Source organism: Paramormyrops kingsleyae, chromosome 2 (genome assembly GCF_048594095.1).
Source record: "Paramormyrops kingsleyae isolate MSU_618 chromosome 2, PKINGS_0.4, whole genome shotgun sequence".
NCBI classification, from domain to species: domain Eukaryota; kingdom Metazoa; phylum Chordata; class Actinopteri; order Osteoglossiformes; family Mormyridae; genus Paramormyrops; species Paramormyrops kingsleyae.
In genome coordinates this window covers 26057880-26085667 of record NC_132798.1, presented here as the reverse complement: position 1 = coordinate 26085667, position 27788 = coordinate 26057880, and the positions used below count along the sequence as shown (strand labels likewise).

At 45.7% G+C, this 27788-nt stretch overlaps 1 protein-coding gene across 1 annotated transcript in view; it reads left to right on the top strand.

The window, feature by feature from the left end:
- LOC111839199 (SET-binding protein) overlaps positions 1 to 27788 on the top strand; it is a 71578-nt gene that overhangs the window by 28061 nt on the left and 15729 nt on the right. The window contains exon 5 of the mRNA XM_023802875.2: positions 23627 to 27005. Within this exon, the coding sequence (XP_023658643.1) occupies positions 23627 to 27005 (3379 nt within the window). The remainder of the gene's footprint in view (positions 1 to 23626; positions 27006 to 27788) is intronic.

Here is a 27788-nt window from a genome sequence, read left to right as displayed (position 1 = left end):
TTTTTTTTACCAAAATCAAAGCTCTTCATGCCTCCATAAGCCCTAGGCAGCTTTAATTACACATGATGGTCAGTTCTGTGCAGACAATGGCGATAATTAAGGTAGCAACTAATTGCCAATAATTGAGCATAATCTCATGTCTGAAGACCTTTTTTTTGTATGTCAAATGATAATTTTAAAAACATCTAGTCTGTCAGCCACTTCAGAAATGATGCTAGGCCCCTGCTACGTGTATTACAGAAGCCTGTCAGCTGACAGCTGTCCGTTTACTGCCCACTTTCATCTGCAGAATAATCTTTATTAATTTCCCAATGGTAGCTTAGGTCATGAGAGTAACGTGGTTTAATGCAAATGTCACACGTTTTATGAACTTCCTCCTGTTCTCTTTAATCGTTTTTTTTTTTAATTTTCAGACTTGTAACTTCTGGTTCTGATTCTTTGGTTGTATTTCATTTATTCATTTAAGGAGAAATATTAGAAAAACAAATATCAGTAACGTGTTCTGATGACCTTCAGCTCTCCACAAAGGATATATTCAGAACACTGGCCTGTTAACCAGCCATATTTATATCTGAGACTCTGCCTTTTTACCTTATAGCCATTCTGCTGCCTAGTGGTCTGAAATATGAATGGCCAAGGCATGAAGTCTGACCAAGTGACTAAGCGTGTGTCTGTGTCTGTCTGAGCGGGTATACCTTACCTTAAGGTTAAGGTTGTCATAATTAGCGTTAGCATTTTTCCCATAGAATTGAATGATCGGTCCCCATGTAGTATTCACTGCTGCAATAAATGGTACATTGTTCTTAGAGGCAGAATGTTATTGATTGTCCTTGCTCAAAGTTAATAGAGAAACTTGAGTTGCTTAATTTTAAAATAGAAATATATTCAATATTTCACCAGACGGTTATGATGAGGAGCCCTAAATGCAGAGTGTGCACGTTGCTTACATGTGTACAGTGTTCTGCAGTTTCTTCAAAGCCCATGGCGATTTCATTACAGAGCTGCCTGACTCGCACGCGAAATACACTGGACCTGACTGCCCACTGCATTTTATTTTTTTCTCCCTGCACTTTCATGTAAACAATACAGCCAAAAGAGGCAGCAAATACGGGACAGGCCACGTTGCTGTCTGCAGCATTCCTCTTAAGGCTGCTTTGATGTTCAATGGCTGTTTTGGTACCATAGAAATACATGAGGAATGCAGGTGGGGTCACTATGTGGAATGCTTCGCCGTGGATGCTTCCAGAAGAGGAGCGGCAAGGAGATGTCAATCGGGGAAACCTCAAGACCCTTAATCTCATGTCTGCTCCCTCCCCTCTTCACACCTGGAAGGATCAGCGTGTACTTTACCGTAATCAGGATTTCCTGTGTTTAGGAATAATTACACAGTAGCCTGAGATCAAACCTCAACACCTTGTCCTGGTGAATGGTGTTGCCGTCGTGACTTTGTCGTAATGAATGGCAGCGGTGATTTGATAGGACTGTGACCTGAAATGGGGCCATGGGCTCGACCGCAGCTCGACCACGGCTGGCCTGTGTACTGTGATGATTTTTGTTGCACTTTGTAAAACCACAGCATTAATGTCGACACTCTCCTGAGAATTAACTTTTTTTTTTATCCCTCATGACCTCTCTTTCTTGAGAGATACACAAATAAAACACGACACAAAAAGTTGCTAAAACTGAAATGAAAGTATTAAAAAAAAAAATTTATTGACACAATGTTTTGGCACAGGTCGAATACCTGTGCCAGTGTGCCCGGGACACTGTATTGCATTTGGGGAAATTGCATTGAGTTGTAGATGATGTGGGGGAAAATCCTGTCAAATACAAAATCAGTCTTTCAGAATTGCTGACATGATGGTGTCACAGTGTGACTTTCAGTGTTGGACTGACCGACCATGTATACAGTCTAAGTCATGTGACTTGCTTTGACACCCATTGGTTGCTGCGGTTGAACTTAAATTGGCTGTAAACCCCTAAAGCCTCAGTACCTAGAGCTGTAGCCCAAACTTTTGTATCGCTGTGGACTTAAGTCCTTCATCTCTTCCTGATCCTGCTCTGAAACCTGTAATCTTTTAATGTGGGCCTGCTTATCGGCCTTGGTGAATCGGTCTTCGACTGAGTGGCACGTGGTGTTGATACTGTTTGCGGAGAGTGGAGTATAGTATATCTCAATCTTTTTTTTTTCGTGTGGGGGGTGGTTCTTAAGATTTTCTCTTTGGCAAAGTTCTGCACCCCCCAGTAAAGTGGGCGTCTCCGCAAAACCGTCAGGATTCCTCAGCAAGCCGGACGTTAAGATAGACGGGGGGGGGGGGGGTGTGATACCAAACAGAGGCATCCCAGGAGCTCCTCTCCAAACTGACCTTTTGCAGGCTGTGCTTTGCTGTCATCAATGCCATGGTGATGACCTCTGTGAGACGCATGGGGGGGGGGCACTGAGTCCCCCAATGACTTTGGGTCTTTTTTTTTTTTTAAATGCAGGCATCACACTGCAGGGCAAGAGATTAGTGGGAGCTATTGTGGCCGTGACAGAGACACTCTATGATTAATAGTGTGTTTGTGTTGCAAATACGAGACTGCAGTAAGACTGCTTAGATGATACACCTACAAACTCTTCTGCTTCACCGTACCCAACAGGCATGGGACTAAACGGCCTGCAATATCACATGGCAGTGTGGAGTCTTTGTCTTGATGGGAGTATTGCAGTTCCAAATAGCACGTGACTGCTCGTTCCAAAGGGCCAGGTTAATGGCAGTCACCACTACTGTGGGAGGCCGCTAAGACGCTCGTTTTCCACACATAATGTTGCCATGGCGATCGGTCGTAAAAGCGGCAGGCGGTAAGCGCGGAGATCTTTAGGCGGGGAAACCTTTGCTCCAATTCGGATCGGCTGCTGAGAGCTATTTTGGATCCTCTGCTGTTTGTATGAATGGTTTAAGAGTGTTCTAGTAAACAAAATCCATATGCGCATTGCATGCTTGGCACTGTGCGAATGCGGAAAAGGCAAACTATATAGCACAACCATTTCTTGGTCTCGTTACAGTAACGGGAATGTTGGCAGTTCGCTCAGAACATGCTGGGACCTGCCGATCGGGTCAAACCGGGTGCAGTTGTTGTTGGAATGGTAGATGTTTTTTTGGAAATTAAACTCAAAGCCTCCTTTTGTGTATAAATGGTTTGTGCTTTTGAACGGAAGATAACAGGGATAGAACTGCGAGAATACTGGCATGGCGGCTTACTGAGCAGAACTGTTGCTCGGCAGCTCCTGGGTTGGAGGTACGGATCCCACCTCCAGGTTCTTCAGCTGCTGCTGTTCTCCAAAAGCATGTAATTACAATAACTGGCATCTCTAAATTGCCTGTACTGTATTATTATGAGTGTTTATCTGCATCTGCCCTGTGATGGACTGGCATCCCATTCAGGGTGGTGCCCAGACTTGTGCCCTCTGCTGACTGGGATAGGCTCCAGACTAATTTGCCTAAACTTTTTCTGATCAGTCTGAATTCTAAAAATGACCATACCGTCACAGTTAAGCCATTGCCCAGCATGGGGATACGTGTCATTTCCTGTCTGTTCCTGACCATTTCCTGAGTAGAAATCTAATGTGCACTAATCCATGAGCTGAACTTTTCCTGAGTGCATTCTCTCATTTCTCAGTGTATGTGTTTGGGGACTTTTAGTCATGCACCAACCCTTCATGGTACAGTAGCCAATAGTAGGTCATGAACAGACTAACCACCCCGCACCCCAGCCTGCACATGCCAGATGTGTGTGAATATGCTGTCAGGCTGACTTTTAATTGTCCCCTTAGCGAGGGGCTAATCTCGGCAGGTTGTTCCTGCCTGGAGGGCCGGGGCCATTAGGCGTCACATGCTGCACTGGGATGGGATCCCAGCTGGCAGCTGTGGTGCTGCAGGCAAGTGGTGAGTCCGTCTCCTGGGGTGGGGCGAGGGGGGCTTTATCGCTCCAGCAGATACATGCCCGTGGAACCTCTGTCCGGGGGGGAGGGGGGTGTGTCACAAAATGAGGTGATAACGTGTTCTTTCTGGCTCCCCAGCTGCTGTAATGAGGAAGAACCATCAGCTCTATGGACCTCTTCCTCATGGTCACATGTGCATGCTATTTGGTCATTCGGTCTGGCACCCCAGGGATTTTGAATATTTAATCTCGCGATCTGAATCTCATCTCATCCCCCCCCCCCCCACCCCATTTTAATGGCATCCTAAATGAGTGAGACGCTTTCCAGCCCCCCCTTTATACCGTCGGTGAATGCAACAGGAGTTGGATGTCAGGCCGGGTGCCTGCGCTCGCGTTGCAGCGGCTCGTCTTTGAGCTCATTGTTGTGGAAAAATAATAAATAAATGAGCGGCCGGTGCGAAGGTAGGGTATCTTGTCTCTCTGGGTCAGCGGCCATGTTGGGGGCCGGGGGAGGTGGTGTCCGGGGGGGGGGGGGGTCGTTTGACATATTGACTTTCACTAGATCTCACTTCAAGTGCAATTGAGTTTGTCAGTGAAATGTGATCGCGGCCCATCAGCTGTCCGGCGGAGACGGTCCCGCTTCTGCTCCCGGCCGTATCACCTTTCAGTTAAGCTCTTCCCTCCGAACGGCCATTGAAAAGGCAGTAATTAATAGTGCTGGACACAAAGGCCTCTCTGTTTACATCTTGATTAAAGAAAGCGGGATTGCTCGGTGGTACGGGATTGGGGGGGGGGGGGGGGGGTCCTTTTACTGAAATTGAAGGTGTGGGATGAGGAAAACTGTCCTCCCCTTTAGGGCCTGATTCAATGCCCTGTGACTCGGGGTCTGTTTAGATGCCTATAAAGATGTTTTCACATGATTGGCACAAAATGAAGCAGCATAGGTGTTTAGGCAACTTGCCTGAGGTGAACCTGTGAAGCCCCGGGGTCCTCAGAGGCGAGCAGGGCAGCTGTGCCCGACAGAACTCCCCTCTTTCCATTTTGGGACTCTCTCTTTCCCTCGGCCTGCCCTCTGCCAGATACTCAGAGGGTCGTGGATGGGGCAGCTATCATATCAACATCTCACGGTCACATGGCTCTCCCAAGCAACCTGCTTTAGCATTTTTGCCACACATCTCATCAGATTAGAACGGTGTGGGCATCGCTGTGGGTCTCAGCTAGCGGCTGTGCCGTTGTGCATGAGGTAGCAAGGCGGTTTTGATGAATCTGCAAACATTGTAGCTTGCGAGCCAATTATCTCATTTAATTATGGCCTTCAGACTAAGATTAATCTTTTTCGAAGGTGACTACGGATATGTTCAGTTGTTTTTGTTCCTGAGATGGCACGTGGTCTGATTTTGATCGTATTTTCCATCTGCGCAAAGGCATCTGATGCCAGGGGAGTGAATGTGGTGCTAGTCCTTGGAAAAGCCAACCTTTTGTCATACGACGGGAATACGTGAGATCCCTTGTCTTCGCTAAGTGTGCGATTTAGGAGACGCACAGCACCATATAATGACTAAATGGAGTGAAGCGATGGCGTAGAAGATGGACCAGGCTAAATAAACAGTTGTAATTTCTGTTGGGGAGGCGTCTGGTGTTGGGGGAGGGGTGTCAGCCATCTGCACTGAAACGACCCCACCGCCAAAAAGGGCTGTGCTTCTATCGGCCTGCCTGACCACACACATTCCCCCTCCACGGGGACTCTGGGGGATCGGGGGGGGGGGGGCACCCTCTCCTTCCAAATCCTCGAATTGCTGGGTGGATTAGAGTCTCTAAAATGTCTTTGCCCCACCCTGGTCCAGCCTTACTTTTTTTTTTTTTTTTTTTCCACGGAATGTTGCTTTTCCCTGACCTTTCACCCGCACTGCGGTGAATGTGGTGAGGTCCGCTTTGTGGGGTGGGGGAGGGGCGGTGCCAATGGCAGGGGGGCGGGCATACAGGGCAGTCATGTGCCCAGGTGGAGTCAAATATTTGGCAGTTAAACTGCAAGCCAGAATTGGAGAGTAAGACTCAGAAGTTGGCTGTTTGTTTTGGTTTCTGGACAGAAGTGGGAATGGTATTCTCTTTCTGACACATTACAAGAGGGCACCGACTGGCAAATTAGCTTTTAAGGTAGAAAAATTGGCCTTACAGCAGCTCTTATTGTTTGTGACGTTTGTTGATTTTCTCTGTGGTTTAACCCAATTGAAACTCCTGCAATTAGTTGTGTAAGGGGACGGAGGCCCTGGTGCTGAACCAGTCACGGTCGATCCTCCATGAAGTCCGTTTAGTGTCGGCATGAACCTGAGGAAGCGTTTACTCCAGCGGTCCTGAACCATTTCTGGATTATTCCAGACATCTGCTCGTTTGTGATACTGGCACACCAGTCAGTTTAATCACAATCCTAAGTGTAGCTGAATAATTAAATATTTGGGTGTCATAATTGATGGTGCTGAACAGTGTGAGACTATACTCTCCAAAAAAAAAAAAAAAAAGTACCAAGTGGTACCATTTGAGGGAATACTCTAAGGAATGTTTTTGTACCATTTGGGGTGCATTAATGTTGTTTGTACCTTGAGGAACAAAGCTGCACCCTTTATACCGACAGTGTACACGGCACTGAGGTGGAGAGAGATTGTAAGTGACACTCGTTTCCAGTTCATAATTCGTACAACAGATAACTTTCTCAAACTGGCTCTTACAGAGATCACAGAAACAGGGGAGGCTAATTGACATACCCCCCCACCCCCCCATGACCTAAACATTGCATTCCCCTACAGCTACACCCTCCTGGTCAGCTGACAGCAGGGCTCTGTCAGCACAAGCACTGGCTTTAGAACAAAAAAAAAGTCCTTGAGTCACCTGTCTATCTAACGTGACACAGGAATAAGGTCACTACCAAACCAAATAAACACCACATAAAGACTCTGCTCATTTGCTTTGCTGTTTTCTTAACCACTGCTCCCCCTACTGCTTGTCGTCAGTATTCTCGGTGAAATGCTTGTCTCTATAATCTGTCCCGAGCTTTGGCATGCGCTGAGAGGCCTCCAGCTCGATCTCGAAGGACCGGGAGCCAGCCGGCCGGGCTTGTTAATGATAAATGAACACCCTGTGCTGGTTTGTTTGTTTTGAGCAGCCATCCCCGTTGACCTGCGGTCTGGCGTGTAGGTGCCGCGCGCGGCCTATGGGCCCCCCCCGCGCTCCCGTCCCCCGTATAGCGTTAGATCGATAGCGAGTTAAACGTGCTGCCTGGGAGCGGAGTGCTCCGCCACACAAAGGCTTTATTGTTCAGTCACTCAAGGGTGGAAGCCTAGCAATTCTTTTTTATTGGTTTAAGCCATTGTGCCCTGATTCTCCACATTCTTTCTATTTGGCCTGGGAAAGCCAGCTGTCAGTGTGCCCCCCCCCCCCCCCCCTCCTCCCACCACCACCTTCATTTCCCATTGCTCTGAGGACATTATTACAACTTACTTAAAGATTTTGTACTCAAACATAAGACCTCATTTAAGGTTACAAAAATAAGGTGTTTGATAATATGTGTAATTACATGTGCTGTATACTGCGGCTGTCCTGGGCAGGGCATTGAACATCCAACGTTAAGAGACCAATAAAACTTTTTTTTTTTCTAGTGCTTTGAAAATTATATGACATGTAGAGGCTGATTAAAACGATAGTTTGTTTCGCTTTTTCATTCGGCAGGTAGATGGATGGATACATAGCTGAACTGTGTTCATGCTGAGTGGTTATTAAGGAGTTTAAGGTGACGGAGTGGTGACGCCGGGGATCGAACCCGAGTTTTACATCTCCCTTGGTGTGGGTTAGGCACCCCTGACCTGCCGTCCTGTTTAACTTCATTTTTATTTAGTCATAAAATGCAGCCTGATAGCCCAGGCCGGGGTGGAAGGTGGTGTCTCCCCAGGCAGGCGCTTCAGCAAAGTGGGGAAACCGCGCCGTTCAGTGAGAGTTTTGTAGGCCGAGCCTCTGGAGCTCATGGCCTCCTTGGTGGGCTCTTAATATTTAATGTGTACCCCCCCTCCCTCCGCTATTGTGTTCCGGCTCTGTTGTGCCGTTCACAAGCTGTATTATAAATGAAGAGGACATGTCTTACTCTGAGACCCAAGCACTTTTTTTACATTTTTTTTTTTTTTGCATGATGCAACCGCAGGTGAAAAAGCAGCGGGGGGGGGCGCCTGCCGGAGTGGCATGTCCGAGAGCCGCTGACACCCAGCCCAGCGGCAGGGATACAGGAGAGCACCGTGTCCTTTTAAAGAAGTCATTGTTGCCACATGACTGTAGTTAGAATCCAAGTACGTGGCGTTATGCAACACAGGCTTTAGCCTGCGACAGAGCCGTCTGCATTAATGGGTGGAATTTCTGTACTTGCACAAGAAAAGAGGTGTGTGTGTTTTGTTTGTTGGGGTGGCTCTTTGTCACCTTCTGCCAAGTCCTTGTTCCATTCTGCTTATTGATTTTTGTCGTCTAAAAATGGCTGCTTAGCAGCAGTGGCTGCTCGGCTAACGGTAATCTGCTCACCGCACTTCTGTGGAGATTACCCGTGCTTAATTTACCCTTATTAACTATGTTTAACCTGGGTATTATGTCAGTGTATATATGGTATAGATCATACTGCTTAATGCATTATGTATACAGCCAGTCCCCGGGTTGCAAACAAGCTCTGTTCTCTAAGTCTGTCTTTGAGTAAAATTTTTAGGAATAAATAATAATAATACAGTAATAATGAACCACTGAATCCACAGTGTTTTCACGAGTGTCACAACGTAGTGTGTGCATTTGTTTTTACGAACCATAGTATTTAACCAGAATTTTGCTGTAATGAGGCTTTATCGTAGTTCATTCATAAGTCGGAGTTGTCCCTATGTAGGAGTTGTCCCTATGTAGGAGTTGTTCCTATGTAGGAGTTGTCCCTATTTAGGAGTTGTTGTCCCTAAGTCAGATGTTCTTATCCCTGGGACTGCCATACATGCATTGTTTCATAGGCCCTTCTGCTATTTTAGACAATGGTGTAGTTGTGGTCCGGGTGGCGCAATACAATTTTTTAATTTGGGGGGGTGCACATAATTTTATAAACAAGGCTGGTTGAGGCCTCTGTTTCAGCCCGGGTAAGCCAGTACGTTGACAAAGCACCCCAGGACATACTACACATCTATCCATTGTCAAACTCCATGCCCTGTGCACGCTCGTGGCAAGCCTGCACTGTGTCTCATGGAGGCACAATCCACAAGGCAGGGCACTCCCTGGACAGGATGCCATGAGGACCACCAGCACGACGTAATAGCTTTGTTAGATAACACGGTTTGAAGGACTGTGCACATGTACCATTCAGGAGTGGCCCATATTGCCCGTAAATGTTCATACTCCATCAATCTGAGCTTATTAACTACACATAAAGTATAGCTTGTGTGGATGAGCACATTCTCTTAATAGTTTGTGGGTCTTTATTCCTCTGCAATTCAGCATAGTGATGCCTGGAGCAGAATCAAGAATTAGACTATCATTAAAATTGAAATTGGGTTTATCCCTTTAAATATCTGGCAATCCTCTTATTCACTGTGTAAAGTATTTATTCACTTTATTCTTTATTTTCTAATCTCTCGGGTTGATTAAAACCTTGGGGATTTTTTTGGCTTTTAGCAATCTCCCGTTTAGTGTTTTCGCGACGCACTCGCGAGGATTTTGCCGGCCAAATACTCCAAAGGAACTGACATGACTGGCATTTTTGCCCCGTTCAGACAGCGGGGGGTCATGTCTGAAGCAAATTAAGTTAAGCACCTAGCTCAAGGGCACCAAATAAGTTCCCCTTCGTGGGATTTGAAAGCCTTTCAACCATGTTGAAGTCTTGTTCTTTAGCCCACAACACTTTCTGCCTGAGACCCATGTGCTCTCATCCTTCGCCTTATTGCCCTCTCGCAATTGAATGCTTCCTAACAACTTCAGCGGCATCTAGTGTGGTGAGTTCGGGTGAACTGACCACTTTTGCATGCTCTCGTTTGCTGTTCTTCCCAGTTTGGTCTGCATGCTCTCCACTCTTACCAGAATCGCCCCAGGACCGGAGGGCTAAAGGTGTGAATCATGAATTCCACGGAAGAGACTGATTGCCCACAAGTTGGGGTAATTTGATAGAGCGAGAGAACATATGTTTGCTTGTCGCAGAACATCGACAGCTAGTTCCTAAGTACTGACAGGATCTGCTTGTCTGCTGGGTTAAAATACCCGGGAAGAGATCCTTCAGTGCAATTACTATGATTATGTTCATTCTCCCATGCAATGCTACTCACCCATAACAACAAATCCTGCCATGTTGTTTGTATCGTGTTCTGGCCTCGGAGGCATTCTGCTCTTGCCGTTTACCTTTTTCTGTAAAAGAAGATGTATTTTTCGTTTTTTTTTCTTCCCTAATATGAAGGGATACCCTTTGATTGGGCGAAACATGGGTCATTGATCCTTTAACCATCAGCCCTGAGTGACAGGAAGTTTATGGGTGCTCTCTGTCGTGCCTGCTGTCTAAATTTATTTTCAGGAACAGGTCAAATTTTGACACCTGAAGCGGCGTGTTTGGTATAGAGATTTTCCCTACGGCCATTTCAACAGTTCGATGCAAACTAAGGGCCCTCAGAGCGGCCTTGTTCGGTTGAGCATCACGTTCGTGGGCATGATGGAGCAGAAGGTGCTGTAGGGTAGGGTACGCGCCTCAACCCGTAACCCGAGGGGTGTCGAGACAAGACCCAGGAGAAGCTCCACTGTACCCTCGAGCAAGGTATTTAACCTAAATTTCTCCAGGTGTATAAGTACACCAGGTGCTTAAAAGATATAAATCGCTTAGGATAAAAGAACCGAATAAGCAGCTATATACGAATAAAGTCACGCGACACCTCTGACGGTCCCAGTGGGCATCACTAGCCAGGTTATCTTTTGAGGGACAGGGGCGGGAACATCGGAGATGCCCGTCTTGCTGTATTATTAGCCTGGTCTTATTGAGGTGGTGCACAATCCCCCTCTCAGGTTCAAGTTTTTTTCTATGAAGTTCCTGACTAAAACAAAATATAATTTTTGATTTGCTGTGCAAGTACGATTCAAGTCATCTTTGTTTTTTTGTTTCCACCCCAAGATCATTTCTTTCCACTCTTTAAATCATGTGAAATGCAATGCTATTTAAATACATAAATGCTGAAATAAATATTTCTTCTGTGTTTCTGAAAATATTAACCGGCACTGTTCTCTGTTCAGGCATAATCAAACATGATTCCACTCTTTTGAGCAGTGAATAAAAATTGCAGCTGAATTGTTATATATAAATCTGAAGAGAGAGAGAGCGGGAAAAGCTCAAGTGACTTACTAGCTAATAAGCTGCATTTAAGAAGTTATGGTGCTACAGAAGAACCGGGTCAGGTCTGTAGGACTTAACAGACATTGGAACATGAGCCACCAGCTGGAGTTTGATTGCTGTAGCTCATCATAATCCTCCTCAACTTCCAAACGCCTCCAAACTCAAAGGAAGATCAGTCATCAGGCGTCATTCGGAAAGAACTGGTCTTTTGACCCACGGGTTGCAGGTTGAAGTCCCCACTAGGGCACTGTTTATTTTTATTTTTTTTGTACCATTTGCAAGGAACATGATGAAGGCCTTAGTGATCAGTTTTGAGCCAGTGATGTTCAGAATCTGACAATTATAAAGCCTGTGGCCACCACAGTGTAAGAAAACGTTAATTATCAAAAGGAGTAACAAGCCAGCTGAGATTCATATGTTCTTTTTTTTTTTTTTTAGCATGTTCTTATTTTTTGGCATAACAGAAGTTCCCAGAAATGTTCTTAGGAATTCCTTTTGGAAAAAAAATGTATGAAAAACCCTGTTCCGGGCTGAGTACCCAAGCTGAGCCAAACAGCTGGTCTCCGTGTGTCCAGGCTACCAATCAGAACCAGTCGTCTGCACTATTTACACGTCACATGAGATGAAAATAGATCCAGAAACCTCAGTTTTACAGCGAGGCGTGTTGATGACGTCTTGGTACGCCGAAGGCAGTAAGCCACACCCTTTAACAGGGCTGGTGTGAGATGCTGTCCTGACAGGGTAGGTTACCCTGTTCAATTATTTTACAGTTTTTAACACTTAAACATATTTTCTTTTAGGCCTAGGTGGTGGATTGTATAAAACACATGCTACGCAGGCTGCTATGGCTAACTGAATGTAAAATAAATAACAAAAATATTTTATGAAGAACCCCCACAACTCCCCCCCCCCCCCCCCCCCCCCCACGCTTTCTTATGGTAGAATGAATGAGGGTCTTTATCCCAGAAGAGTAGAGGTTTGTGTGATCAGCATGGAGATCAGGTCCAAAGTTTTTTTTTTTTTTGATATATATATATATATATATATATATATATATATATATATATATATGTATATATAAAATTATTATTTATTTTTATTTTTTTATTTATTTTTTTTCCTTTTTCTTTCTCTTACCCCCCCCCCACCCCCCCATTTTAAGTGCCCCTCGTCAGGGAGGGGACACAAAGGCGTGTTAGTGTTCATTTTGTTTGTTTGCTCTGGACCCGTCAGCCAGACGCACAAAGCCTGGGGCCAGATCAGAGACGGGCTCGGCTCTCAATGGAACATGGGGGGGGGGGGTGCTGGGGGTTGGTTTTGCAGAGAGTCGTTCCCACAGGGGAGGGTGGTCCTCTGCTAAAAGGGAAAGGGGGGCAGGTGGGGTTGCCAAGCAAGAAACTGGGTGGGTTTTGGGGGGGGTTGGGGTAGTGTTGTCTCAAAGCCAAGGAAACTGTGTGAGGATCATATCAATCACTTGGATTTTGGAGGGAATGGTTATTAAGGGAGATTGGGGAAAGAGTGCCCCCCCCCCCCCTTTGTGCTGAGGCCCCTCTGGACATCTGCCCAGTCTTTATACAGGGGGGGGAAACAAAACACTCAAGACACCACGGCCACGGCCAGAATGGGCTGCAGAACAGTCTGAGTGAGGGACATTGTGTGTGTGGGGGTGTGTGTGTGTGTGTGTGTGTGTGTGTGCGTGCATGCATGTCTGCCTGTGTATGTCTGTGTCTCTGCCTGTACACATGCCTGTGTGTGTGTGTGTCTGTGCAGTTGTGTATGTAAAAAGTGTGTAGTTCTATTGCACTGGATGCTCTTTAGAGAGGTTTTCTTTTTTTCATAAGCCTGTTGGACTCGTAACGTGAGCGAGGGAGAGCTTATCACGGCGCTGTCGAGACGGCAGCGCGACCCAGCCGGGCACAATGCGGGCAGGCAGACCGAGTGGGAAGGGGCGTTTGGCACAGAGACACCATTTTGTCGTCGGTTTCGAATTTGGCCGCCACTCTGTGGCTCTTTTCTTGGTAATGGGGCGGGAAGAGGCATATTGGTCCTTTAAGCCTGTTGTGAGAACAGGGTGTCTGTTTACAGTACTCCACCCCCCCACCCCCCAAAGACGGAAGATTCTCCAGCAAAGTTCCCACTCCATGGGGACAGCAGTCACAAGAGCGGTACCAGTGCTGAACTGACTGTTACACAGCTGCAGTCTGTGATCCATTTTCTGAATGGGGGGGGGGTGGGGTGGGGTGGGGCAACACACGAGCACTGCCTCAAAATAAGGAGGGTGGAGTTCCACGGCTTATATCTGCAGGCACCATAAAGACTGTGCTCCCTGAAAAGGTGTCTGTTCATTCACGTATGTGTTTTGTTTGATTGCTGGCCTTAGCTTTGCCTGTGATTTCACTGGGTCGCACTGCATTCTGGGATTTTGGGATCTGTTTCCCGGTCTTGCACCCCGTCATATGCTTGTTAGGAGTGGCTCCCTTGTCTAACCAAGCCCCCCCCCCATGTGTTATCTGCAACTGAGCATATTTAATCCGCCCCAGGACTGCGCGAGTGGTGGCCATGCGGCACGGTGGGGGGAGGTGGGGAAGGGGGGGGGCTATTGGGGGTTGGGACATGGAGCCGGAGTGTCCGAGGTCCCGAGAGGAGGGAACTCTGAGCTGTGTTCTTCATCAGCCGTCTGGGAATGGAGTCTGCACTGCCAGCAGGGTGCAGGGGGGCTCGGGGGAGGAGGGGCTGTCGGCCAAGGTTCATGTGTCATACATCACACATCTCTCAAACAGAAGTACAAGGTAACCATGTGTGTCTCAGGAAGACTGTGAGAGGTGTCTAATTGTGCTATTATCATTTTATAATTATTCCTCTGTTAATGATTTTTTTCTTTATCATCTCTCTTTTTAGCATTACATATTGGCTTTACTGCCTGAGACTGGAACCATATGCGTTTTACACCGAACGATATGCAAGAATAGTCACTTTAACGACCCATGGAAACTTGGAAATAAGCAGCTTTGAAGCACTGGCTTCATGTCAGGGCCTGAAAACGGTGTGTTGCATAATCGGAAGAGGCTCAAAGTCCCGTCGCTGGTTGCATGAGAGCGAAAGGTCATCCCGTGTTGGCTCAGAAGGTCAACGGGGAAAGCGTGGTAATGGCCGCAGAGTCCAAATATCAGGCTCGCCGCTAAAAAGGTCAAATCCGGCTCGCTTTGGCACGGCCTCGGAAACCAGGCCGGGTACAGAGGTGCAGCTGCCCTGTGATGCAGCTCAATATAGTCACTGTTTCTGACTGGTACCTCAAGTGCAAGAAGGTACTTAGTTTTTTTTTTTTTGTCTTTCATAATAACATGATATAAACAATTAATTGTATTTGGCAGTTTTGTCCCATTTGGGAGGTATTGTAATTTCGATGCAAGCCCAGAGAAAATAATGATGATGTAGAAATAATGATCCTCAAGCCTAGAGTAATTTCATTTATCATTTTGGCGTGATTTCAGTGCAGTTGACCTAAACGGCTATAAAACTTGTTGGATGGATACACCTGAGCTGAATGCAGTGCTGAAGAAGTAGAAGGAAGGCACTCTTTGTCCTTTTTATTTGTTTGTTGTTTGTTTTTAAGCTGGACTAAGCACTTACCCTGGACACCAACCTGACCTTTACTTCATGGATCACTGACCGGCATCTTGCCCGCATTATGCAATTAGCAAAGGAGGTTCTGTTTCACAGAGCTGTGATTTACACCGTGGATGTTTTTTTTTTTTCCCCCCCTTCTGAAAATTGAAAGCTGATGATGAGGGGGTGGGGGGGGTTGCCATAACGAGCGGCCGTTAAGCAGAGGGGGATGGGAAGAGTCGCCTTATTTACAGCGAGCCGTCAAAGTAACAAAGTTCTCATATTGATTAGTTCTGAGGAGGAGCGGAATCTGACGGAGGGATCTCTCTGGCCCGGCGATAACTCATCGCCTGCACTTTGTAGTAAATATCCACAGGCGTCGAGTCTCCGCTCCATTGAGAAGACTGAGGCAACCAAGTACCACTGCATTTTCTGTTTATGAGGGAATCCGGTTGCTGAAAAGGGTTTTTGATTTCAGGAACGTTTGGCTTTGAAAGGTTGAAGCCAGCAATGGTTTACATTTCCTGAGCAACCGAGGTCAAGTGAGTCGGGGCAACTGGCTTTGAATGATGACTTCTCACTGAAACTGAAGCCTAGTACTTCAGTCTAGGTAGTTATACTCACTTTATTTTACTTATTTACAAATAACACCATAAATCCTTGTCGTTATTTATTTTCCTGGTTGTGGTCCTCCTCCAGGAATCCCTTGATCAAGACTGCCAAAGTTTATAGTTAATTTGCACATTGTTTGGCATCACAAGTTTTTGAAGTGTATACTTCTCCTGAGAGGGGAAAAGGGGAAAACCAGTGGTATGGCAGGAATGCAGGCTTCCGGACTGGGGATTAGCAATCGGCCCAGACGTAGGCTTCAGGGCGGGTGGGGGTGGGGGGGGGGGGGGGGGGGGGGGACCTTACCTTTGAGACTGAGGCTTGTCTCATTTTCATCTGTTTCCATCATTGTCGTCCCCCCCGACGTGCCCTGTAATGATTGTAAAGCAAACAGCACATGTCAGTAAGGAAGCCTGCTTGTGTCTTCGGTTGTCTGACTCTGTGTTTATTTGCTTGTTCATCATCCATCCATCCATCCATCCATCTTCTAACTGCGTTTCCTGATCTGGGTCACAGCAGGGCCTGGAACGCTTCCCAGGCAGCGCCGGGCACAAGGCTGGGCTTCCCGCTTCTTTGTTTGTTTATCAAAAAGTCCCGATTTGCTCATTTTAACACCGCGAAGCCTTCCTGTCGAGGTAAATCTAGAGCACATTCGTGCGTTTGCATTATTTGCCTGGTTATTGGGAAGCCGGGTGTTGATTTGACTGTAGCTGGATGTCGTCAATAAAACTGTCCTTTCGTATCAATGAGTGACAAGCGTGATGCCTGTTTCCCCGCAATTTCCTTCCGCTTGTCGGCTCGTTGATCCACCTCTGTGTTTTTAGGAAAATTGAGGTGCCTGGAGAAAGGAGAGGAGGGGTTTGTGGAGGATGGCCGTGGGGGTGCATGGAAGCAGGCAGAAGCTGAACCTGTGCCAGAAAAGGGCCGCATATGAAACAAGAAATGCAGTCAGATTATTTGATTTTTTTTTTTTTTTTTTTTTATCTCCCCCACAGAGTCGGGGCTGTTTTGTAGGCAAAAGACGTGCAGAGCATGCAAAAGCAGGAGCTCCACCCCAACTCCCAGCTGAAGCGTGTACCTGAGATTCAGAAAATCCATCCCCCACCCACCAGAAAAAAAAACCCTCCCCCCTCAACCAAGCACATCGTTTCCGCCTTTCTGTCGCTTCCAAGGCGCGAGAATTGGCTCGGTGGAGAGTGTGCGGATCCGCGGTGACTCGGGCTTTTGGCCCCCGCATCCTAGACAAGTAATCAAGCGCTGGCAAAAGCGCTGGGGATTGAAAGGCGGCCCCCGCGCCAGCAGCAGTCACGGCTCCGCCCCCGCCAGACGACGACAACTGCGTGGCTGCTGATGTAACCGTTTCCATTCGTCGTCGTGTTTTAATGCGAGAGCCGAGCGAACACAGCTGTTTCATTATGCGCACGCGCTTCTGAGCTCGTCCTTCTGTAGATGGGGGTGCTGTACTCCATGCCTGCCAGGGATTCTGGACAACCAGAGCTGCAGTGAATAATGTGTCCGCACCTCCTCTCCTCCAAACAATTAGCGTGGCAGATGGCGTGCTGGTTAAGGATCTAGACCTCAAGGTTGCAGGTTCAAAAGTGTGTGTATGTATAATATAAAATATGCACCTGCTCGTTAATGCAAACAGCCTGCTTCTCCAAGCTGCAAATCATGAGGCCACAACTGAATATAATTAGCATGCAGACAGGGTCGAGGTATTCAGTTACCGTTTGGCTATGTGGCTGCGATTCGAAAGGCTGAGATATGTGACCTATGCTATTTCGAATGTGGTGTGATTGTCAGAGAGAGACTGGTTTCAGCATCTCAGGAACGGCCACCATTCTGAGATTTTCACATGCTATAGTGCCTGTAGTTTGGAGCGTTAGCATTAGAGAATGGTGTTATAAACACAAAGCATTGAGTCTGTGGTAGTTCTGTGCAAAAATGCCTTGTTAAGGTGAGAGGTCAGAGGGGAATGGCCAGACTTGCTAAAGGTAACAGAAAGGCCATATATATCTATATATATATATATATATATATAAATAAATAAATAAACAAAAGGACAAATAAGCACCGATGGTCCAAACAGCAAGAAAAGAGGAGACGCTGACTGAGACTGACTGAGGCCTCCACTGAGATGCATGAAATATCAAGAACACTGTCATTCTGTAGTATTTATAAATCTAGCTCGCATACAGTGTGCAGACAGGCTGACTCTTGCACTGGCATACACAAGGTTATTCATCCTGTTCAAAGGTATGGAACAGTGCTAGATAATCCTCAATAATTACTGCAAAGTGACAGCAAATACACACCATGCAACACTCTAAATCAAACCGTGGCTGTTATGGAAGGTAATGATCATTAAAAAAATGATTCAGCAGAGTGGAATGAACGCAGGATCAAGTAGTGATGGGTTTAATTCTTACTTGACCGTGTAATTCAGCAGTAAAATTAGCAGCCTTTTGGGGAAACAGAATTAAATACAGTGTAAAGTGATGTTTTAATGGGGACGACTAAATAACTGGGTCAATTGTTTTATGACTGTGCACATGTATGCACCGTGTTTGTGGTGTGATCAGACTTATTGCGGAAGTGTCCTTACACAATGCTGGCTGATTATTTAGCTTCCTGCAGAGAACAGGCCTCTCAGCTATGTAGCTGGTGCAAGACGGGGGCCCATGGATTTTATTTTACAGATCATCACCGTCATCATTTTTAATGACCATGAAGTTCATCAAAGGTTTTGTAGATATACTTATCTTTTTCTAAAATCATGCTTGCAGGAATACCAGTAATAGTATTCATGACCAGTAAGCTTTTGGATGTGACTGATATGCATCTGATACAGTTTAGTATGGGGGTGCACCAGGTATTACATGCTTGCAATCACAAACAGGAGGATAGGCAAACTGATGCCTCTGCCGGTTATGGACCCTGGTGTCTCATCTACGGTGTAGTAGAGTGTCTGTTCCCCGTGCATTCTGGGAAAGGCTCCCACTTCATTGCAAGCCTGCAGTGGATAAATAGCCACAATTCATGTTAAATGTTTTTAAATGTTACTTTAACATTTATACAGCTATTTATACTTGTATAACTGTATAATTTAAGAAATGCAAGCTGCGTTAAATATTCAGAGTACAACAGCTGTATCGCCTTTGTACCCCTAAGTACTCTGGTTGTTTCTGCACCACGCTGCCTGCTATATCACTGTACTGTAGGTGCATCGTTAATTATTAAACCGTTGTCGGTTACGCACTTGTGTAATGCACAGCTGCTCCCAGGTCACGGGCCCGGAGGACACAACAGCCTACGTGTCTTCTGTCACTGGACATTCATGGCCTGTCGCAAGGTGGATGAAACCAGGTTCCCAGTTGGGCACAGTTACTGCCAGTTATTATGTGATCACCAAAGATGTGGAAGCTGTCAGCCACTTGGCGATGTCCCCCCTGCCATTGCATATAGACACTATAATGATTTGTCATGTAAATCAGGACACCAAAGGTCTATTCTTCATTTACCTCATAAACTGCATTGCTGAAGACTGATCGATTCATAGTCATTTGCGGCCCCAGCCTCCCAACCTTAACAGAAATCTCTTATGACTTCGACCTAAGAATTTCTTTGTTTTATTTTCATTTCTTGGGTATGTAATATTTAGTTAGATTTGATTTAGAGGTAAGAACGGATGGAAACCTTTTATTGTTTATTGTAAAGCTCTTTTTTTTCCTATCTCAATATGCTGTGTATCATAACACACATCAGTGTAACCAGAGACACCTTTTCCATATCAGGTAGACGACATCCCATCCGGCCTCGTGTTGTCTCCTCTCCCATGTCACATGACTCCAGCCGCACAGCTGACACACGGGCTGTCAGGCTATAGCCCGTGGTCCCCTTCACCCACAGGATTCCTTAAACTGTCACCAGAGACTAGTGTACAAACACTGTAATTTGACCAATTTGTATTGTGGTTATGTGCAACACTGCCGGTGGTCAGACTGCAAGCTTACCCAGTTGTAACCATGGGAGGGCTATAGGGCTTCTGCGAGACCTTGATTCTAGGCTTAACCTTCGATATTTTTTCTGTGCCGAAGAGCAGAAACAACTGCCCCCCCAAGAGGCCATTTTTTTCATGTCTGGAGCGGGGTTTAAGGTTGGGCTGTATTTTGCTGGCTTTTATGCTCTCTACACTGATTTTTGAAGTCTTAATGTGCCAGATCCCTTGTAAGGATGGCATTAGGTTTCAGTGACTGTCCTGTCATGTGATGCTAGCACTCATGCCTCTGGACCACTAAGCCATCTGCTGGTGGGAGGAGTGGCGACAGAAACATCTTTGTGTAGTAAACGTAAGAAAAAAAAATGGGAAAAAAAAGCTACACCCAGTAATGGTCGTAAATGTTGGTTGGATAACAGGGCCAGTTTAACAGGTCGGGTTAAGATGGAGGAAAAATATTCTCGTGATTGGATATCACACTGAGCTGAGGGGTTTACCCCTGGCTATTTTTGGCCACTCTGGTCTCACGGTAACCCTTGGATACCACGTACACACCTGGGGGGCGGGGCTGGTGGAAGAGGAGCCGCCCCTCATCGTTACGGTTAAAAACATGGCGGGGGAAGAAGAGCAAAAGGTGCTGCGCAGAGCGTGTCTTATCATGAAAGGGGCTCTGTAATCTGGGTCTCTTCACGTATTTATCCTTGCTTGTGAGGGAGACTCCTCTTTGCTGGATCAAGGCTTTCAGTAAATTATAACCCACTGGGATTTGGTGGCCTTTATAGCCGGCTGCTCTATGATTTTGCCAAAGCAAAGTTCTGGGTTTGGAAGATAGCTGGCTTTTGTTGGCATGGTGGACGAGTATTGAGGGTGGGGGAGGCAGGGTGATTTAATTTTTTTTTTATTATTATATAGAATGGCAACTGCTGAATAACTGGTAATGAACAAGTATGTTGTCAACTTTATAGTGAAAGTGATACCGTTTAAGTGAGCTGGTGTGTGAATGAATAGTATATGTAAAAATGGTCACTGGAGGAGAGATGGGGCAGTATGAGAAGACTGCTTGTAACTTTAAGCTTAAAAATGGCCATAAACACCGCTGGTCCTATTTAAACCCCCGTCTGGTGTTTTGCTGCTGTAGTCTTTTCCATGCTCGTATCAGATCATCAGCCAAGAGAGAATAAATGTCATGTAAATACTTTTACTGCCCTGACATGGTGACGCGCAGGGTTATGTAACAGTGGTAACTTCTTTTTTTTTTTTTTTTTGTAGCATGATGGGAGCGTAATGCCATTTTAGTAGAATTAAGGTGCAGCTGGAAGGCTTCGTGTGCGGAGGCTGGGATTATCGTCTGGGCCGGGGGGAGACCACAAATTCCTCAAAGGATTACAGGATTAGGAATGTGAAAGGTGATGCAGTTGCTCGCAGATGGGGAGGGCTAGGCGGGGGGGAAAAAACGCAAAAAAGAGCAAGGCCTGTGGAGAGATCATCTCTCGATTATGCGGCTCTCGATGGTGTTCCCCCATTTTTTAATTAAAACCCACTGATTGAAAGATGTTGCAGGGGATTATGCACAATAAGGACTCCTGAGAAACTTAGATGCACACACGCACACACACACACACACACACGTGTGTGTGCACCCACACAGCCCTCTAGCGCACTTCCCTTCACCGGGACTCCTCTCAGAGCATGCTGGGAATTATTTCATAGACGAGCATGACTGCTTAGACTGCGCGTCGCAGATAAAGCATCCTGCTGCAGCCCGCTCGGGGTGAAGCCTAATGAGTTGTCACTTTTTTGATTATGGTGGGTGAATGGTGGGAGGGAGGGATAGATAGAAAGGGAAGCACGGATGAGAGGAGAGGGACAAGATGAGAGAGGGCACAGGATGACCGCATTCTGATTTATGGAACGGGGGCAAGGAGATTTGCATCACAATGCCGTTGAGGATGCTGCTAAAAGGGGCCACAGATGTGCTTCATGTTCTTCTGTAGCTAGTAATAGCTAGCAGATAACCCGAGATGGGCCGATTTTGAAATTATCGGGATGAGACCCCACGCAGGACGGCGCTGGCTGCGGCGTGCGACTCAGTCTCTCCTGCTCCGGCGTCTCTCCTCGAGTGGAGTTCCTTACCTTCCACGCGGTACCCAGCTCAATGGGGAGTTTAATATATCTGTTGATTAGGTCTGGCATATTTGCTCATAAATAATTGTAATAATTAGTCAACTCCCCCGTGGCTTTAAATTTGCCCAAAGATTATATTTTAACTATGTCAGGTTAAGTATAATCTTTTAATAAATTCATTATAAAAGTCATTATACATACTTCCTCATGTAAACTCCCTATGGTCACAAAGCCCCCTAATAATTGACACTTATACAATTAATCTATAAAGAAATTTCCAACTCCAGGCAGTTGTTAAACTTAAAAAATATAAACTCAAATGTCGGGATACTAGCACGAGGAAGAAGCCCATGTAACTCCTTCCCTACGTGCATAAAATTTCAGCGACCTGTGAGAACCCGGCGACATGATAAGGTGGTCAGAGGAAAGTTTAACTGTAACCACAGAGGACATTTGAACACTTCAAAACGGCATGCCTCACCCGCTGCCTTCACAGCGACAAAATGGAAGCTGACCCACGGTAAAAAACAAAATTGCGGTTAAGCATCGAGACTTGCTTGCAGCCGCCTGCTTTGAAAACAGGATGGCCTCGTGCGTGTTGTTGCGTCAGCTGCTAAACCTGCCACTTGTGTTAATGACTGCGCTATCTTGCAGGAGATCTTTTTTTTTTTTCCACCTCCTGTACCATGGTGGGCAGAGTTGTATTGTAATACGCACTGCATTGCGTTTTTGAGAAGATAACATAGCTTCCTAACTAGCTATTTATGAAGTGAGATTTTATGAAGCAGTTCCAGCTATGTACATGAGTATGCAGATTGGCTTGTGAATATCGCAGTGCCAATCCATGATCACGTTTCGGGTCTCTTACCTGCTATGGCAACTGCTGGGCTGCAATGTGAGTAGTATTGTCGTTTTTTTTTTTCCTCCAATTTTTGGGTACCTTTACTCTCAATGTGTAGATTGTTATTTCAGATGAAAGTTTAGATAAGTTATTATTAAATGGTGTGTACCAAAGGCTCCGTTCCATTGCAACACACTTATGAATAATTGCAAAGAACATGGCTACTCCTTAGATGACGAGTGTTTTACTCTTAAAAAGTACACCTGTTGCATATTAAAAACAAGGGTAATTGCTTTGAATACCACGCCTGCTTTTTTTGAGTGGAGTTTGCATTTACTCCCCGTGTCGAGCGGGTTTCTTCTGCGTACTTCAGTTTTCTTTCTGCATTCCAGAGCCGTGCAATTAAATGGATTAGCATCTCTGAATTGCCCAGTGTGTGAATGTGTGTGTGCCTTGCAAAGGAATGACATCCCATCCAATGTGTCCCTCTGTCTTGCGCCCTGCACTGCCTGGGATTTGGCTCAGGCTCCCCCATAAAGTAAATTGTTAGATAATGGATTAATATTACTATCAATATGAATTGTAAACCACATACAAAAAGTCAACTTTCTGATCATATACATGTAAGTACATTTAAGTACCTACAGTACTTAGTCGTTGTTCGGTCAGTGTACTACACTACAGGTATAACTCATGAAACAAGAGGTTATGCGAGCGATAAAGTAATTTCATTTATTTTGTTGAACCTTTATGCAAGTAGTAGTCTGTAAAATTAACCAGATTCTGATTTCCTTTGGGGTGCCATGAATTTAGTTATGAAAACCTGAATATTTCTCTCAGCTTTGAAGAACAGTGTACACTAGAAACTGGGGGAAATGAAAACAAACAAGATGAACGAGAACACTTTTTCCCAGGGTAAAAGTAATTTGAAATGCTACTGAGTGGAATGTTAAAATGGATCTGTGTCAAACATTAAAGAAATTCAGCTGAGCTCAAATAATATATCTTGCCCATATGCTTCAAATGGTTACTTCTCTCTTATGTTTGACTTGCTGTTTTATTAAATTACTTTTTAGTGTGTTATGCTTAAAAACGTAGACTTCTTGAAATAACTTAATATAGAATAATTCTAAGTCTTCTCCCTCTCTTTTTTTCTCTGCAGACTAGTGAAAAGTCTCTTGGACAAAATGAAAGCGATCTGTTGGATTTCCTGGGAGAATCAATGAAATCAAAGCACCAGCTTAAAAGTACTTTCAAGCATCAACTGGACTGGACAAAGCCGTCACCACTTTCTCATGGAAACCAGACAGATTCCGATTCTAAAAGAGAATTAACAGGAACCCACAAGATCCCTCCACCAGATCTGTCAGGCTCCCCTCTCAAATCGCAACTGAAAAAGGTCACAGAAAGCCTGTCCCCAAGTCAGTTTTCTGCCGGTGGGTCTAGTCAGATGAGCAGTTCATTACTGCACTCTTCTGCCACAAATGCATCTCTGACCACACAATCAGATAGCAATCTGATGATGCTGTCATCTTTAAGCAAAGAGAGGGGTTTGCAGGAGGTAGCCGACCAAGTGTTTGGAAACATTAAGAGGAAGTATGGCCGGAAGGAGTCAATGAGGTGCCTCGTCAGCCACAGTTCAGATCTACAGTGGGGCAAGAAGGCAGAAAGCCAGTTGGAAGCAAAAAGTCAAGTTATTTCAAAAGACAAGCAAATGCATGGACCTGATAAAATGGTGCAAGTACCAAATGGAGAGATTGAGGGCACTGGAAATAGTGCCACAGAGGAAAGTGATGTGCTGTCAGGATCCATATCTCCACAGATGGATGAGTTCAAAGGGTATCCTAGTAAAAAGAGGCAATATCGCCGGTCATCGAAAGATCAAATACAGCTGGATGACATAATGGATGAGACCCAGGTATCCGAAATTGTGGAACATGCCATCAGGGGCTTTTCAGAGCCAAAGGCCCCTAACAAGGTAGAGTCCAGGACAACTAAGCTAGTAGTGGAAAGTATGTCTGAAACATCAGAACCAGGTTCCACAGTGGACTCCTGTGAACTTGTGGAAAGTTGTCACGATAGACTCCGAAAACATCCTTTGTGCAGGTCAAGAGCAGTGATCGACTCAAAAAAGCAGTTGAAACCTCCAAAGGGGAAGGAAAGAGGGTCATATCAGAAATCCAAAAACTTCAGTCAGCAGAAGGACAGCAGTCCATCAATAAGTGTTCCAGAACCTCCTTCGGCCTATCCCATCACACCTTCAAGCCCACTTTATACCAACACTGACAGCTTGACAGTGATCACTCCTGTTAAAAAGAAACGTGGGCGACCTAAAAAGCAGCCATTGCTTACGGTGGAGACTATCCACGAGGGGACGTCCACCAGTCCTGTAAGTCCCATCACCCGGGAATCACCTGGAACTTTGCAGCAAAGAAGGAAAAAGCGAAATTTAGCTAATCTTATGCCAATGAGTACCATGGATGCTGCCCTTGCTACTGAGAATAAACTAATTAAGAGTTATTCTGGTGTTTTTGAAAAGAAGCCAGTTCAGGCAGCGAAGAAAATGAAATTGGTTAAGATGCAGAACATCTTGAATAAAATACTTTCAAGTCCCACCAGCAGCAGTCTTGCCCGGAAGTCAAGGAATCCCATGTCAAATGTTGTTTCTACTATGGCATCTACAATAGAGGCTAGTCTTGGTAAGCAGATCAACGTCAGTAAACGAGGAACTATTTACATTGGCAAAAAGAGGGGTAGGAAACCGAGAGCTGTTTTGAAGGTCCAAGATGAGCACAAAGCCAGTGATAAGCACCCTGTGCCTATTTCTAGCCAGTTTGAGAACCTAGTAGTGCCTTCAAGTCCACTAACTACAGCCGGGATGCCTTCTCCTAGGGCCATTCCTACGCTCTCTGCCCATGTCGCTGGAGCTGGGGGGATCCTGTGTCCTGCCACCACCGATGCCAGCCTACAGGACCAGAAGACCATGCCAAATCTTCAACCTATCAGTGCATTGCCCACAAAAGCTCACAAGGCCTTGCTTGGCAGCAGTAGCTGGAAGCTCTCTCCTCCTCGACTTATGGCTAACTCGCCTTCTCATCTCTCTGAGGTAGCCTCTCTCAAGGAAGTTACCCTGTCTCCAGTCAGTGAGTCACATAGTGAGGAAACGATCCCTAGTGACAGCGGAATTGGCACGGACAACAACAGCACATCTGATCAAACTGAGAAAGGCCCGGCATCTCGCAGAAGGTATTCTTTTGACCTCTGCAGTTTTGAGGCTTCAGAAGCCACTCCACTGGAAGCTGCTGGAAAAGCCTTGAGAGGTCACTGCCCAAAGCATGTTACAGCAGTGGCTGTTGAGAATTTTCTTGCACAGGACAGCATGAAGAAACAAAAGCACCGGAGAAAGCGCAAGAGTCTACAGAGCCGAGATGACCTTCAGTTCCTGGCTGACCTTGAGGAATTAATTGGCAAATTCCAAGTCTTTCGAGTCTCACATCGCAGCTACAACTTCTACCCTGATAATTTGTATCCAAGCATCTTCCGGACCAACTTTGACCACTACTATCCAATGCCATACTTCCCATATGACCCTCTGCACTACCTTCGCAGGAATTCTGAAATTAAGTCAAAGAGGAGACGGGGAAGGCCAGCCAAAGCCAACAAGCCAATGACAAAGATGCCTTTCATACAAGGGTTTGGCTACCCAATTCCCAGCAGCAATTACTATGCACCCTATACAATGCCTTATTCGTCGATGCCTATCGCCACCAATATGATGAACCTAGGTTATTATGGTCAATATCCATCCCCGTTTTATCTGTCCCACTCCCTTGGAGCAGCAGCTTCCCCTTTCATGAGGCCTGCAGTGCCGCCACCGCCCCCGCAGTTCCATTCTGGCACACAAGTCAAGTTGGCGGCTTCTGCGAAACACAAAGCTAAACATGTATCACAGCAAATAGGCTCTACTGTGATCGACGACGACCAGTCTGGCTTGGTGGCGCTCAGCAGCAGCAGCAACTTACCCAGCGTCCGACTCCACAAACACAAACACAAGCACAAGCACAAGTACAAGGAGGACCATCTCTCCACCCCCCAGAGCCTTGGCGGACTCTTCAGTGGAGCGAAAAACCCTGGTTTCTTGAGTCTTCTGAATGAGAGGCTGGACATCTCTGACAAAGAGGCCTCCCTGCCTAAGCTGAAAGACAAACAGTGTAACCAGCAAAGCACACAGAGCATGTCCCGAAGCTCCAGGAGTGTTTTTGAAGTGGACACCTTGTCCAGCCTCTCTCTCTCTGACCCACAGCAGAGCAAACGCAACCGTGACAGAGAGCGGACTGCCGACTTCCATGCCAGCTTCAGCCGGACAAAGCCGGGTCTGTCGTCAGACCTGTTTGGGGTGTCGTCGTCTTCTTGGGAAGAAGATCATGACCTTCAAGGCAGGAAGCGGAGCTTGGGGAGCTTCAAAATGTACAGTGAGCAAAACATAGCTCTGTTCAAAAATGCTGGTATGGAAAAGGTGCAGCAAATGTATCCATCCACCGGTAAGTCTTAAATCTTAGGAATCCAGCAGTATTCTTTATGTAAATGTTGTTGAGGAAGAAAAAAATATTGAATGTTTTACAAGCAGAGATTTTTACACGCTTTCCCATAAGCACGAGCAGGCATTAACAGAAACAATAACCAAAATATATAAACACACCAATTAAAAAGGTTTACTTCGTGTTTGCAGTTTAATATCTCCATTTTGTTTAACATTGTTATCCGTCGCACTGATTAATTCAAAACAAGGACAAGAGGATTGCTTTTAAAAATGTTTAGCACTGACTTTTTATAGTGTAGTACAGTACATCCCTGTTGTATGTTGTGATAGTCTCCAGAGCCGTCAGGCCAATTTTTGTATGGAAGCCATGTATGTATTTTGTATCAGAGATGTATGTATTGGTGTAAATTGTGATGCAGTTACAATGAAACACAGTTGATTCTTAGACTTAGTGGCGTTTGACTTTTTGGGATGGATGTGATTCCTTGAGCTTAACTGAAATGTAGTTGAAATATTTTTTGAAGCACAACAGCCCGTAATTCAAAGTTACCCCATTAAAGTAACATGGCAAAAGTGCTCTGAATTGCAGAGAATTACTGGTATGCATTCAGGGTAATATGATCGTTCCAGTATTTCTCCAGAAACCTCTTTCTGGGTGTGTATTGTGGGACAATGGCAAGTATGCAACAGATTCAATTCCTCGGCATAGTTCCATATTACTTCTGTTGTGATTGTATGAGATTATTCAGATGACCAAATTGTGCAGTGTACCAACAACGGTAGA